At 32.6% G+C, this 15,438-nt stretch overlaps 1 protein-coding gene across 8 annotated transcripts in view; it reads right to left on the bottom strand.

Annotated features, from left to right (window-relative positions):
• The window catches only part of LOC126740942 (kinase D-interacting substrate of 220 kDa B), an 82,540-nt gene that overhangs the window by 49,088 nt on the left and 18,014 nt on the right, over positions 1-15,438 (bottom strand). For 3 of the 8 annotated variants that reach the window (XM_050447199.1, XM_050447160.1, XM_050447152.1), the window contains exon 2: positions 9,556-9,687. In XM_050447199.1, the coding sequence (XP_050303156.1) occupies positions 9,556-9,666 (111 nt within the window). In that variant the 5' untranslated portion in view covers positions 9,667-9,687. Of the gene's footprint in view, positions 1-9,555; positions 9,688-9,783; positions 9,895-10,140; positions 10,406-10,441; positions 10,575-12,963; positions 13,082-15,438 lie in introns of those variants that run through there. The other 5 variants (XM_050447144.1, XM_050447176.1, XM_050447168.1 and 2 more) reach the window with 4 other exon arrangements.

The following is a 15,438-nucleotide window of genomic DNA, read 5'->3' as shown; positions in this document are numbered from 1 at the left end:
AATTAAACAACTGGATATTTTCAGAGTAAAAATTTAATTAAATATGAAAAAAAAATTGTAAAATTAATAGGACTCCCAAGTAGAAAAACAGGTAATTAATGAAATGTTTAATTTATATTTGTGTAAATATGTAAAAATATTATTAAAAAAAATATATTTCACGGATATTAAGATTTTTCTTTCACTATACAGTAGATCTGAGAAATAGGCTTTTTATGAATTATTTTAATGATACTCTTCTGAACAATTTCTAGGTATTTTGAAAATACGACTCTAGCGCCTCCCCATCCTAAAATTCCGTATTGAAGACGAAATTCTATCAAGACATAACAAATTATTTTTAAATGCGAAATGCTTAATATTCCAGCTAAGAGCTTAAATCTACCTAATAAAGATCTTAAGGTATATTATGCAATATTTGCAATGCACATGAATATTCCACTTAAGTTGTTCATCTATGGTAATTCCTTAATTAATTTTTTGTACGAAAGCCAATTAAAAACATCTTTTAAAACCTCTTCTAAAATTCTTTTTACAATTTCCCAGTTTTTTTCTGTAAAAATAAAACTGTATTATCCGCAAAGCTAATGTCTGCTGAAAAATTTGTTTTCAATAAAGGATTTAAGTAAATTATAAAAAACAAAGGTCCTAGTATAGTATGGCAACCCTTAGATAAATAATTTGTAAATAATTTATGCGGTATTCCCTGTATTCCAATATTATTCAAATTATGTAAATGCATTAGCTATACAGGGTGTCACAAAATTCGATTCAAATATTTTAAGAGAGTTGGAGTATATATATATAGAGTATATATATATATATAGAGTATATATATAGGGTGTTACTTAAAGGTATGTCATAATTTAAAAGGGACATTCCTGTACCGATTTTAAGTCGAAAAGTTCATATAAACATGGGTCCTAAAATGCTTAGTTTTTAAGATACAGGGTGTTAAAGTTTTATTTTTTTTTCGTTTTTAATAAATTTTTCAAATACGGTTTAAAATATTGAACTGAATTTTGGCACAGGATATTATGGCATAAAAACACATTTTTTAGATGTTTACCTACTTTTTTTTAGCAACCAGTGGCGTAGCTATGATAAATTTTTAATACAATTTTACAAAAAAAAATACTACGCCATTGACTTACGAAAAAAATTATGATTTTATCTTAATTATCAATCAATTATAAACAAAAAATTCCTCCATGACTTTTGCCGTAAATATTACCGTTTGGGTGTAATCGTTAATTAATAAAACGTCTTTTATGCATAAAATGCATCCTTAAAAATTATGGAAATAAATCAAGTTAGCTTTGCTCGTTGCCAGAAATTGTTTTTTGTTGTTTTAAACATTATGACACTTGCGTTAGTGATTATTCTTGGCAGTTTGTTTTTAGTACCCTTTGGATCTTAAAACGTGAATTGTACTAGTTAAAAAATGGTAGATTATTCTAATTTGGAAATGATGCAGATGCATTTCCTTTATAGACTTGCCAATGGTAATGCTATGGAGGCACGGCGTTTGTATCAAGAAAGGTATCCTAATCGCGTTGTCCCAGATAAAAGAATATTTATAAACATTCATCGTCGTCTGGCTGAATCTGGGAGTTTTAAGGTTAATTCTGCCGAGGGAAGGCCCCGTACAGTTAGGACACCGGCAGTTGAAAAGGCTGTCCTACATGCAGTCGAAGAGGATCCGACCACAAGTACACGAAAAATTGGTATGGTATTGAACATCTGCTACAAGACGGTATGGGAAATTTTAGGGGATTCTTTGTTATATCCTTTTCATATACAAAGGGTTCAGGCATTGCTTCTTAGAGATTATGAACCGCGTACGCAATTTTGTAGATGGTATTTCCAACAAGTAACACAAAATCCTCAATTTGGTGCGAACATCTTGTTTACGGACGAAGCTAATTTCTCCAGAAATGCCATAATCAATTTCTATAACAATCATTACTGGGCTCAAGAAAACCCTCATGCGATTATAGAGACACATTTTCAGGAACAATTTTCAATAAACGTTTGGATCGGTATCGTATCCGATCATTTAATTGGACCATCTTTTTTACCAGGACGCCTTAACGGACAGAATTATTGTAATTTTCTCCAAAATGAATTGCCTTTGCTTCTCGAAGATATTCCTTTTCAGTTACGGCAACAACTTTGGTTTATGCGTGATGGTGCTCCAGCCTACTTTAACATATTGGCTCGTGAGCATTTAAATAGAGTCTACCGAAATAAATAGATAGGCCGTGGAGGACCACAGTTTTGGCCACCTAGATCACCTGACTTAAATAGGCTAGATTTTTTTTAAAATAATAAATCATTAATGTCAGTGTCATAATATTTACAACAACAAAAAAAAAATGCTGGCAACGAGCAAAGCTAACTTGATTTATTTCCATAATTTTTAAAGATGCATTTTATGCATAAAAGACGTTTTTTTAATTAACGATTACACCCAAGTCAATAGCGTAGTATTTTTTTTGTAAAATTGTATTAAAAATTCATTATAGCTACGCCACTGGTTGCTAAAAAAAAGTAGGTGAATATCCAAAAAATGTGTTTTTATGCCATAATATCCTGTGCCAAAATTCAGTTCAATATTTTAAACCGTATTTGAAAAATTTATTAAAAACGAAAAAAAAACTTTAACACCCTGTATCTTAAAAACTAATCATTTTAGGACCCATGTTTATATAAACTTTTTGACTTAAAATCGGTCCAGGAATGTCCCTTTTAAATTATGACATACCTTTAAGTAACACCCTGTATAGTAAGTTTGGTATTGTTGGGGTCAAAATAAGACTTTTTCCCTGCAAACATGTGTCCTAAAATGCACCCTCTCAGAGCTGCAGTGCAAATTGCTTGAAAAAAGTCGTTTATTTAGAACCGTGATTAAAGTTATGCGTCAAATGTCTTGAAAATCTGCAAGTCCCTGTTTTTTGAGTGCTCTTTTCATTTTTTAATTTAGGGGATAGGGGGCATACCCTTTTGATGGTTATATTTGCATTAAGAAAATTAAAAACTTTATCTCAGTAGCCAGGAAAAAGTCTTAAATATTTGTCTTTTGCACTTTTTCAATACAATTTTTTAATCGAATTCGAGAAAATCGCTGGAGCATTATTACATTACACCCGATTAAACTATCAAATTAGAAAGACGAAGTAGGTTGTGACTTCTTTCATTTTTGTAAAATCAAATTAATTGTATCGAAAAAAATGCAAGAAACTCTAATTTTAGATGTTTTGATGGCAAACTATAAGCAACATTTTATAATTCTCTTCTAGAAACTCTAAAGCTAATAAGGTAATGAGAGATCCTTTAATAGAAAATTAAAAGACTGGATTTTTGAAAAAGATAGATGTGTTTGTAATGTATGTAATACATGTTTTGTGTCAATAAAATGTTGTTAGCTCTAGTTACTTATTTAGGTAAATTGGCCCTCACTTGTGTCGAACCCCGAAATGAACCAGAAATATCGTTTGTGACATGTGAAAGCTGTGAAAAATATGAACGCTAAACCGAATGTGATCTATATATAATATATATTTTTATATACCCTATATGGACTTTTCATGGATTTTGTTTTTTTGTTTGTCCTAAAAAGCTTTACAGCTTCAGGGCGTATTTATATTTATGTATTTGGCTGTATATAGATTTGAAATTATCGTAACTAAACATTATTATTATTATTATTATTATTATTATTATTATTATTATTATTATTATTATTATTATTATTATTATTTACAGCCAGTTAAGGCTCGCACTCCCTCTAAGGGGGGGGATCATTTACTTATCCCAGATACCTGCGATATCAAAAGGATTAAGCTCTGTGGTCTGTGGGGGCCTTTTCGGTGTCCTTAAGTGACCTGAAATGTAGCGTTATTCCCTAGAAATTTCCGGGTGCTGCGAGCAGTTGCCAGTAGTACTGCCTTTTGCATGTGCTTATATAGATGTTCGCCTGTTCCTAGTTGTTTAAGGTATTCCAGTAGACTTTTCGGTACTACACCCGTTGTCGATATAACAATTGGGATGGTCTGAACATTATCCATTCTCCATTGCCTTCCGATTTGAATTTCTAGATCTCTGTATTTGGCGATTTTCTCAGTGTGTTTCTCTTGCAGATTATTGTTGTTCGGTATGGCTACGTCAATTAGAGTTGTTTTCCTGGAAATTTTATCTATTAAAATAAGATCTGGTCTATTATGCCTTACATGTTGATCGGTAAGTACACTGCGGTCCCAATATAACTTATATCGGTCATTTTCCACTACGGGTTCTGGAGTATATTTATAATACGGAACCTTCTCTGTTGTAATAAGTTCCAACTTCATTGCCAACTCTTGATGTAAAATTTTCCCAACTGAGTCGTGCCGTTCTTTGTATTCTGTCGCTGCAAAGGCCTGACATCCTCCTATTATGTGCTGGATTGTCTCTGATGTTTGGCATCCATACCGGCATTTGTCGTTTTGTACGGACGGATCTCTGACGATGTGCTTGAGATAATTTCTTGTTGGTATAACCTGATCCAACCAATAGTTAGTACCAACCAATAGTGATACCAACCAATAGTTCGACGAAGCAGTGTCGACATGATTTTGGCTGATCTCATTAGGATGCCGCCCATGAAGGGGCTTTTCCATCCAGATGCGGAGTTTTTCCTGGTCCGTATGATGGTAGCTGCACGCTTCCTCGCTCTTAAGTTGTAGAGGAGTGGAATCGTCTATTTGATTTATTGCGCGATGCAGCGTGGAATTTTCTCCTTGCCTGTAAAAATAGGATCTTAGATTAGTGATTTGTTTTTCAAGTTGTTTACCCAGATCTATTAATCCTCTTCCTCCAAGGTGGCGGGGAAGCATTGTTCTTTCAGTGGCACTTCGAGGGTGGTGGTTGTGCGTTTTAGTAAGTAGGGTCCTCACTTTTCTTTGTAGCCTTTCTATGTCTGTCCTACTCCAATTAATTACCCCAAAAGAATAACTAAGAGCTGAACATGCGTAGGAGTTAAGTGCCTTAAACATATTTTTGCTGTTGAGATTGGTCCTCAAAACTTGTCTTACCCTTTTCACAAACTCGTTAGTCAGTTCGCATTTCATTGTTTGTTGTTCAATCGTTTGTGATTGTTTCATCCCCAAGTATTTGTAAATTTCGTGTTCGCCCATGGCCTCGATGGTCTGGACATTCTGCATCTGATATTCTCCTGGCTGAATTTTTCCTCGGATTATATTGAGAGTACGGCATTTATCTAGTCCAAATTGCATGCCGATGTCATTGGAGAACTCTTCTACTATATGCAGCATTTGGTTTAGTTGGTTCCTAGTTGCAGCCATTATTTTTAAATCATCCATATACAGTAAGTGATTTAACTTTGCAATCTCGGTGTTATTATCTCGGATGCTAAACCCATAGTTGGTAGAGTTAAGACGGTTCGAAAGAGGATTCATAGCAAGGCAGAACCATAATGGGCTCAGTGAGTCCCCTTGGAAGATTCCTGTTCGAATTGGAATGTTGTTTGTACTTACTGTGCTTTTACCCTGTACTTCGAGCTGGATCGTTGTTCTCCAACTTGTCATAGCGCTCTCTAGAAAAGACAAAGTATTACTATCAACTTTATACACTTTTAATATGTTTATAAGCCATTCATGTGGTACTGAGTCGAAGGCTTTCTTATAGTCGACGTAGGCAGTAAAAATATTTCTCTTGTTGTGATATGCCTGGTTGTTGATGACAGAGTCGATAATAAGTTGTTCTTTACAGCCCATAGACCCTTTAGCGCATCCTTTTTGTTGTGCGGATATGATGTTGTTTTTCTCACAGTGTTGGTAAATGCGCTGTGTTAAACATGAAGTGATAATTTTATACAAAGTAGGTAGGCACGTTACCGGTCGGTACTTAGACGGATCTTGCGTGTTGTTCTGGTCTTTAGGCAGTAGATAGGTTACTCCTTGCGTTAGGAACGCTGGCATTTCCTGTGGGTTAAGAATAACGTGGTTAATTAATTCTGAGAGTTTAGGATGCACACTCCGTAGTTTCTTTAGCCAAAAGTTATGAACTCCATCTGGGCCAGGTGATTTCCAATTATGCAGTTTTTGGATAATCTGGTTGACTTCCTCGATAGTGAATGGTCGATGTTCCATCTGGTTATATTTATTACTATTTTGTTTCTCTTCAGTAACCCAGCTTGCGTTGATATTGCATGTTGTTTGAGTTGCAAGTTGATTGGCCCAAAAATCTTGAATTTGTTCTTTCGTGGGGTATTGCTTATCTGGGTGATCTGATTTTGAATTTAGCTCTCTATAAAATTGTTTTTCGCCTTTTTCAAAACGAAGATTGTCACGTTTTCGGTTATTACTGGTCTTGTATCTTCGTAGGCGCCCTGAAAATAAGGAAAGTTTCTGTTTTAGAGTATCCAGGCATTGTTGAGCTGTATTATTTTCTGGTTCATGCCGAGTGTGGATGTTGTTTCTCTGCAAAATTTCATCAACTTTCTGTTTTAGTCTATTTGTTCGTGTACCCCTCAGATATTCTGTTAGTTGGCCGATATCTTTTCGAAACCTCTGAATTTTTCGTTGAAGTCTGGTCTCCCATGGCGGTATCGGGAGCTCGGTTCTTGCAGAGTCATTGTGGATCCTTATCTTAATCTTCATGGTTTTAGCAACGGCAGTTGCTGCGCTATAAACTAAAAGGTGAAGAGATTGCATGTTATTAATATTTAAAAGATAAGGTGGAAGAATTTTGGTGTTTAAAAGTTCCATAATTTGACCTAGTTTTTTTGAAGAGTTTACTTTTGGAAGTTTGGGTCTTATCAGTGGGTTGGTTCCCTCAAATTCTAGCATCGCACGTGCCATTTCTGCAGATAGTTCGTGATATAGCTCAGAATTGTCCTCTTGGGTGTTTTCGGTAGTGTTAATTTCCTGTGTGTTATTTAATACGTTTTCTATTACAGGTTGCTCCTCAGCTGGTTCATTGTTAGCGGGGTCTTGTTCGTTATTAGTTTGCGCTTGTATTTCTTCTTTAATGGTATTGAGTCTTGTCTCTGGAATTAGGTGATTACGCATTATTACCCGATACTGGTCTGCTACTCTCTGTTCGGTAACTTGGAGATGTGGATAGATTTTCCTAAATTCGGCATGTAAAGGTTGTCTGTATCCGATCATTTCTCGTCCCAGGTTGGTCACTTTATAAAAGCTGCGCATGACGGTTTCATTCATCGCAGATGTCCATTTCATGCGCTGTCTTTGTAGTCCTGCCTGGGTGAGCGCTGGCTGAATTTCCTGCGCAGCACCTTCAGCGAGAGGGGCTCGTGATGGTGTTGGGCCCTCCTGGTCGTTTTGTTGTTGAAGAGGAGGAGGTGTAGTTTCTTGAATGACAGGTTGCCGCCTCCTTAACTCCCTGCCACCGACGGTCCGCATACTGTCATGTCCAGCGCCGGCTTATTATTATTATTATTATTATTATTATTATTATTATTATTATTATTATTATTATTATGATAAAAGCTCTACTATTATTATACGTCGGGCACCAAAATGTTGAATTTAGCGCTTGAGCCTAAATTCAAATTCAAATTCAAATGCTTTATTTGCCCATATATAAAATTATAAAATACAGTTATAAATCTAATTTAAATTTTGACAAAAAGGATTAATTTTCGATTATAAAAACCGTTAATCTGTTGATACAGATGAAATAACCCTTAAAAATAATTAATTTATATCAAATAAATTAAAAAGAAACAAACAATAATAATAATAATATTAATAAAGAAAATTAATCCAGAACGGGAGAGCGGCAGATGCGGCAGCGGATAAAAGAACCAAGGAGGGTTACGCCCAATATTTAAGACCATAGAAAAAAGCAAAAATGCAAAATGTCGATGTCGATGTCCACAAGGGGTAAAGACAATTTTAAACTGCTTTTAAGATGCTTTCGTCTGTTTGTCATATTTAATACATTTTTGTCATTAAGATATGGCGTTACATGGTTTCTATATGGATTATAGGGAAATCGCATACAGGAATTTTGAATTTTTTGAATTGTGTTTTTGGTACTTGAACGTAAAGAGCCACCATATACCACATCACCGTAATCGAATAAAGATAAAACAAGGCTTTCACAAAGTAAATATTTTTGTTTTGTGGACAAGTTCCGTTTACATTTAAAAAGGTTTTTCAGGCGTAAATAGGCTGCTTTAATTTTGTTTTTTACATGGGGTTCAAAAGAGAGAGAATTGTCAAATATGATGAAATTTTTTGCCTCTGGGACAATTGGAACTGGAGTCTTAAATTATTATTCGAACACGTCAAAAGAATTTTAGATTTTTCAGCATTTAATTTGAGGTTGTGATTTTTTGCGTAGTTTTCTAGATTCATTAAACCAAACTGAAACTTTGCTGAAATGAATTATCATTCATATCTTCAATAGAAACAGGAATATACAGTTGTGAGTCGTCAGCATACTGCTGTAATGTGGAATGTTTTACAGTTTTATACATGTCTGCCACGTAGAGTGAAAAAAGTAGGGATGATAGTATAGAACCCTGAGGTACGCCTTGATTCGTTTGCCTAAACTCTGAACTAACCGTTGGACTGTCATAACACAACTTTCACGATTATATAGATATTCTTTAAAGAAGTTAATACCATATTCAGAGATTCCAAAATACCTTGGTTTAGCTAACAACATTTCGTGGTTAAGTGTGTCGAAAGCTTTACTAAAATCGAGTAGGGCCACACATGTCGCTTGATTTTGCTCTTCATTCACTCTTACATCATTTAATATTTTAACTAAACATGTTGACGTGCTAAAATTCTTTCTAAATCCTGACTGGCAATCGGGAATTAAATTATAAGCTTCAACAAAATTAGAAATTTGGTTATAAATATGTTTTTCAAACACTTTGGACACTGCAGGCAATATACTGATTGGTCTTAAATCCTTGTATTATTTAGGTACTGAATTTTTTGCAATAGGTTTGATTATTGCTTTTTTCCATAGATTTGGATATTTTTGCTTAAGTATGCACTCATTAATTATATGTAATAACAGGTTTAAGCAAAATCGAGAACAAAGTTTAATGTCCTTAATTGAGATACCATCAATTCCCACACGCATTAGATTTTATTGAAGAGATTATTTTAGTTAAATTAGAGTATTCAAGAAGCTGAAAGGCTAACATTTCATTACAAGCTAGATTATTTTTATAGTAATCTATTGCTTCTCTACTTACTGTATCCGGAAGGGCATTAATACTATTAAAAAATTTATGAACTTCGGTTGGATTTAATAGATTAGTTGGTATAATATTTTGATTTTTATTTCTTGTTAGATGAAGTTTGTCTGCTACTCTCCAAAAATCCTTTCCTTTTTTATCTTAGACAGTTGATTAAAAAAAGTAATTTTTTCTAAGATTTAAGATTTAAATGAATACGAATATATTAAGAAGGGCTAAATTGGATAAAAATATTGATCAAATCCCTGGCATTCTGCCATTGCTTTCAGCACTCAACCTAACTAATGGAAAAAGGATGCAAAACTTACCTCATCTCTGTCATCGATCTGTACTTGTTTAGTTTCCAAAAATGACTGGAGCCCTTGTAAGTTATCATTGTTAACGAATGCGGTTAGTGATTGGAAACATAGTGAGACCATCGAATCTGTCTTATGTAGGGTCTGAAAAATTACAATTTATTAATACTAATATTCTAGGTTCCTATTGAGACACCCTGCATAAACCACAGGGTGTAGAGTGCACACAAAATTTTATACCTGTAGAACAGGCAACTTATGAGCCATCTCACACTCCAAAAAAAAAACACACTTTCAACACATTATGTTAATAATAGGATGCCCATGAATCTACTGAATGTTATGGTTTAAAATCAATCATTACTCTGGTTATCAGTTATCACATATTAACTAATAAAATAACACAATAGAAACAGGTTTTGTTAGCGTTTTCTGTTATGGTGTAACGAAGCCAAACAGGGGTACAATTAGACCCAGTGGTTGCATATTTGTTATGAATTTTTATTAGCAAATGGGCGTGTCGCAGCAGAAATCCTAAATTGAGTTTTATTTTGAAATTACGTCAAAGCAAGCACAAAAGCACACCGTTAAACTAACGTTATGGGAATGTCGTCTAAACCCAAAACTGAACTTCTTCGCGGTGTCTCCATCGGGCGAAGTGAGGCTGAAACTCGGTAAACCCAAGTGAGTCAAAGATCCTCTCCAACTAGAAGAAGCCGAAGAGCTATTTGAGTGATTAAAGTTGGGTATAGTCAGTCTTAACGGTTTATTGTTATTACTCATAGGGAATTCAGCTGCTACACTGTGTCTGCTACGTTTTGGAGATAATCCATTTGGGTCCATTGAAACAATATGATTGAACCTTGTAATAATACGATAAAAATTAGGCTAAACTTACGTATACATAAGAATTTAGGCCTTTTCTTTTCGCCATATTTACAGGTAATATTAACAATAAAAGCACTTATGAGTATGTGAACAAGGAACAAATAAGTACTATCTCAAAACGGTTGCGTTCATGTGGAGAAATAGTGTAGAAGTAAAAGAAATTTTATCTGGAGATAATTTAAAGTGGCACCACAAGGGGTTTTCAAGGAAAACGTAAAAACACAATTACAAATATGACGACGGTTATTTATTGAGTGAGTTTCTCAATTGGCCACTGCAATCTTACTCGTAATACACTAGAGGGGCTGGATCTGGTGAGCCAGCTTGTTAAACAATTCATATTGAAACTTTATGATTTTTTTTCTTCTTTCAAGCAGTTTAAGTTGAAAGTCCCAGATTTAAATTTCAAGTTTTTTTCTTCTTTCAGGCAGTTCTTTAAATTTTCCTCGTTTTTTTGAGTTTAGACGTTAATTGTTAAGACAGTTTCAAATTCCAAGATTTCCTTTCAAGTTTTTTCCCTTAGTCCCAAGTCTTATTTTCAAAAAATTTAAAGTTTCAAGATTTTAATTTTCTTTCAAGCACATTCAACATTTTTTCAAATAATTGTTTGTTTTCATGTTATTTATTCAGGCTTAAGTAAAGATGTTTTATTCCTTTCAGTCTCAACTTTTTTTATCGGGAGTAAGTCAAATGGAAAAATAACACAATCAATTAACTTTTTTTGCATGTTCAAGGTTTAAAAGTGTTGTATTTCAAGTTGAAAGTCTGAGATTTAAATTTAAAGATTTTTTTCTTCTTTAAAAAGTTTAATGTTGAAAATCTCAAATTTCAAAAAAAGAAAGTAACTTGAGTACTTTTTTGACAACTTTCAAGTTGAAGGTTTCAAATTTTCAAATCAATTTCAAGTTTTTTCTTCTTCCAAGCAGTTTCAAATTAAAGTCACAAATTTAAATTTCAATTTTGTCTTCTTTCAAAAAGTTTCATGTTCAAAGTTTTAAATTTGAAATTCAAGTTTTATTCTTCTTTTAAACAGTTTCAAGTTGAATATCTCAGATTTAAGTTTCACGTTTCTTTCTTCTTTTAAGCAGTTTCAAGTTAAAAGACCGAAATTTAAATTTTAAGGTTTTTTCTTCTTTCTGGCAGTTTCAAGTTGAAAGACTGAAATTAAAATTTTAAGTTTTTTTTAAGGCTCAGATTTAAGTTTCAATTTTTTCATTTTTCCAAGCAGTTTCAAGGATGAAAGTCTCAGATTTAAATTTCTTTCTATTCTTTCAAGTTTAAAATCTGAAATTTAAATTACAAGGTTCTTTTATTCTTTCCAGTAGTATCAAGATACATGTCCCAGATTTAAACATTAATTTTCTTTCTTCTCTCAAGCAGTTTCAAAGTGAAAGTCAAGGATTCAAATTTTAAGTTTTTTTGTTCCTTCTTTCAGTTTTAAGTTGAAAGTCTTAGATTTAAATTTGAAGTCCTTCTTTTAAAAAAAAAGTTTCATGCTGAAACTTTTAAATTCAAAATTCAGGTTTTATTCTTCTTTTAAGCAGTTTTAAGGATGAAAGTCTTTAAATTAATTTTTTTTTATTCTTTCAAGCAGTTTCAAGTTGAAAGTTTGAAATTTAAATTTCAAGTTTTTTTTCTTCTTTCCAGTAGTTTCAAATTAAACGTCCCAGATTTAAAAAAAGTTTTTTTCTTCTTTCAAGTAGTTTCAAGTTGAAAATCTGAAATTTAAATATCAAGTTTTTTTCTTCTTTCAATCAGTTCCAAGTTAATAGTCTCAGATTTAAATTTCAAGTTTATTATCTTATAAACAATTTCAAGTTGAAAGTTACAGATTTAAATCTCAATTTTTTACCTTAATTGCTAAAGCGGTTTCAAATTCCACGATGTTTCCCATCATTATTTCAAGCACTTTCGACTTTTTTTTTCAAGCCATTGTTTGGTTTCATATGTTATCCATGTTATCCATTCAACTTTAAAGTAAAGATGTTTTTATTTCTTTCTAAAAACAAATACAAACATTACTTTTAAGCAGTCTTTCCAAGTTTCTTCTTCAAGTTTTTTTCCCTTCTTTGCTTGAACAAGTTGTAGCAGATTTAAATTTTTTTTCTTCTTTCAGCTTTACCTCAAGCAGTTTTAAGTTCAACAATTATACCATTGTCAAGTATTTTTCCTTCTTCGTTCTCCCTTGTTTCAAGTTTTCTCAAATGAGTTATGTCTTTCAAGCAGTATCCAGTTATCATATTTTCAACCAGTTCCACAATTTCTACCTCTTCCTCTTTCAAAAAGTGTCAAAAAGTTGTAACTTTCTTTCAAGATTCTTGATATACCAATGTTGACTGTTTCCTAATGTTAAATTTACATTCAGGTGAGGCAGTCTTAAACACTACAGTATTAAACTTTGATATTGTTGGATAAACAGTTCTATAATAACTTCTATAAGTTGAATAAAAAGTCACTCGCTTCATAACTCATAGTAATGAGTACCTATATACCTCAATTGGTAGAAAGTTTTATAGTTATAAAGTTACATACCTGACCATCAGAAGACGACGAATGATAACCGGGAAAAATTTTAATTTTTATCGCTCGACCCGCCATTGTGCAGCAAATCACAATTCAAGAGTGTACCGCGCCTAATACCGAATCGGTAATACTAAACAATTGAATCTCTAATTAAGCGTAATCAACGGAATTACAAATATTTGAGTGCAATAAAACTGCTTAATTCTAAATAAGTTAATATTGACTGAAATGGGTCGTAGCATCTTCAATGTTGATAAGCTATATATACCTATCGGGAGCTTATACCGAGAGGCAAGTAATGCATAAATAAACATATAGTAAATTACAATTAAGTAGCTATTTCATTATGTATGAATTTTTTTTTAAATATGCTAAAACACGAAATTCCCTTGTTCTTGTTGCCAAAGTTCCTTAAGCCCCACTGTGGAAAAAGTGCAACACTGCATAAATGTTCTATTTTTTTACATTTTTTATTTCTTATAATCCACAATATTTCATAATGATATTGATATAATATAGGATCCAATACAATATTCAATAATGTTACTCTTAACAATAAAAGGTACGTTATAATACTTACCGGCTGAGTTTACTTAAATAGCACCTAACTGAACTATATGAACATTGTGTTCAATATAGAAAAAATAAAATCAATATTTTCAAGAAATTTTTTTTTTCTCAAAATCTTGTACTAATTTGTAAAAACGCTTAAATAGGTGTGCAAGTAAATTGTCGAGGGAATATGTGTACAAATTGTCAAAATGGGATCTGGTCAGTTTTTTGAGTCATGGACATTGTGTCGAATATATAGAAAAAAAAATCAATATTTTCAATGTTTTTACAAATCTTGTATTAATTTGTAAAAACGCCGAAATAGGTGTCGAACCAAATTGTCCGGGGAATATGTGTACAAATTTTCAAAATGGTATCTGGTAATTTTTTGAGTTATGAATATTGTGTCGAATATATAGAAAAAACAAATCAATATTTTTCAAAAATATTTTTTTTTCTCAAAATCTTGTACTAATTTGTGAAAACGCTGAAATAGGTGTCCAACTAAATTGCCCAGGGAATTTGTGTACAAATTTGCAAAATAGCATCTTTTCAAAATCTTGTATTAATTTGTAAAAACGCTGAAATAGGTGTCCAACCTAATTGTCCAGGGAATATGTGTAGAAAATTTTAAAATGGCATCTTGCCAGTTTTTTGAGTTATGAACGTTGTGTCGAATATATAGAGAAAATAAATCAATATTTTCAAGATTTTTTTTTGCAAAAACGCTGAAATAGGTGTCCAACCAAATTGTCCAGGGAATATGTGTATAAATTTTCAAAATGACATCTTTTCAGTTTTTTGAGTTATGAACAATGTGTCGAATATATAGAAAAAAATCAATACAGTACAAGCTCGGTAACATGAACACAAAAAAACCAACCCTAGTTCATACTACCGATTGTTCACATTATGGGATGAGGATGATTATTATGTTTTTTTTTGTAAAGAGACTAAATTATAAGTTTCAAGCCTTTGTTTATTTACTTAGTATGTATTATTTATAAAACTTATGTATTAAAAAATACCTACAAAATTTATTTAAAAAAAGAAGTAATTTTTAATTGCTTCGTTTTAGATATTGTATTTATAATTACAGCTTTTTCATAAAGTTTTTTAAGGCATAAAATGTCGTCAATATTAACAAAGTTTTCTTGTGCCCATTGCATGCATAGCTTTAATGCTTCAATGGCTTCAGAATATTTTATTTTAGGCTTTGGATCTTCAATGACCTGACAGTCGTCTTCTTCTTCCGAAACAGCATTATCATTTGGATCATCATTAAGGTTAATGCCAGCATCATCCTTATTCCATTCGGTGATATCATTTGTCGTATATTCAGCCTATAACAAAATTGTATTTATAGTAAAGAATACAGTAGCCTATTGTAAAAAAATACCTCGTGAACCACCCTTAGTAAACTCAGAGTCTCCGAAACAACTTGATCAGCCTCTTCGTCTTTCCAAATTTTTTTAAGTTCGCTTAATGATATGGAATCTTCATCTGTATATTCTGTATTTTTTGACAGTACAGGATACCAACATTTAGATAAGGTGCTCGATGTAATTTTTTGCCAAGCACTATGCAAATGCAACATGGCGTCTTTTAGTGTAAGTTTTTTTAATGAATCGATTACATGTTCATCAGTTGCCACTATTGAAGTTACCAAACTCTTCCTATAATATAGTTTTGTGAGTCTCTGAGCGTTTTGATCCATCGGCTGGATTAGCGGGGTCACATGAGGAGGCATAAACATAGCAAATATGTTTCCGTCATCTGTTTTTAATGTGTCTGCTGGAGGATGGGAAGGAGCGTTATCTAAGAGTAGAATAGCTTTCAGTGGAAGATGTTGTTCTTTTAGATACTGCTTCACCTAGAATCATTCAAAAATGGAAAATAGATTTAATGGTTATGATTAAAATCACTTACTTC

This window comes from Anthonomus grandis, chromosome 1 (genome assembly GCF_022605725.1).
Source record: "Anthonomus grandis grandis chromosome 1, icAntGran1.3, whole genome shotgun sequence".
In the NCBI taxonomy this organism is placed as follows: Eukaryota; Metazoa; Arthropoda; class Insecta; order Coleoptera; family Curculionidae; genus Anthonomus; species Anthonomus grandis.
The sequence above is the reverse complement of the archived record's forward strand: the minus strand, read 5'-3'. Positions and strand labels throughout refer to the sequence as shown.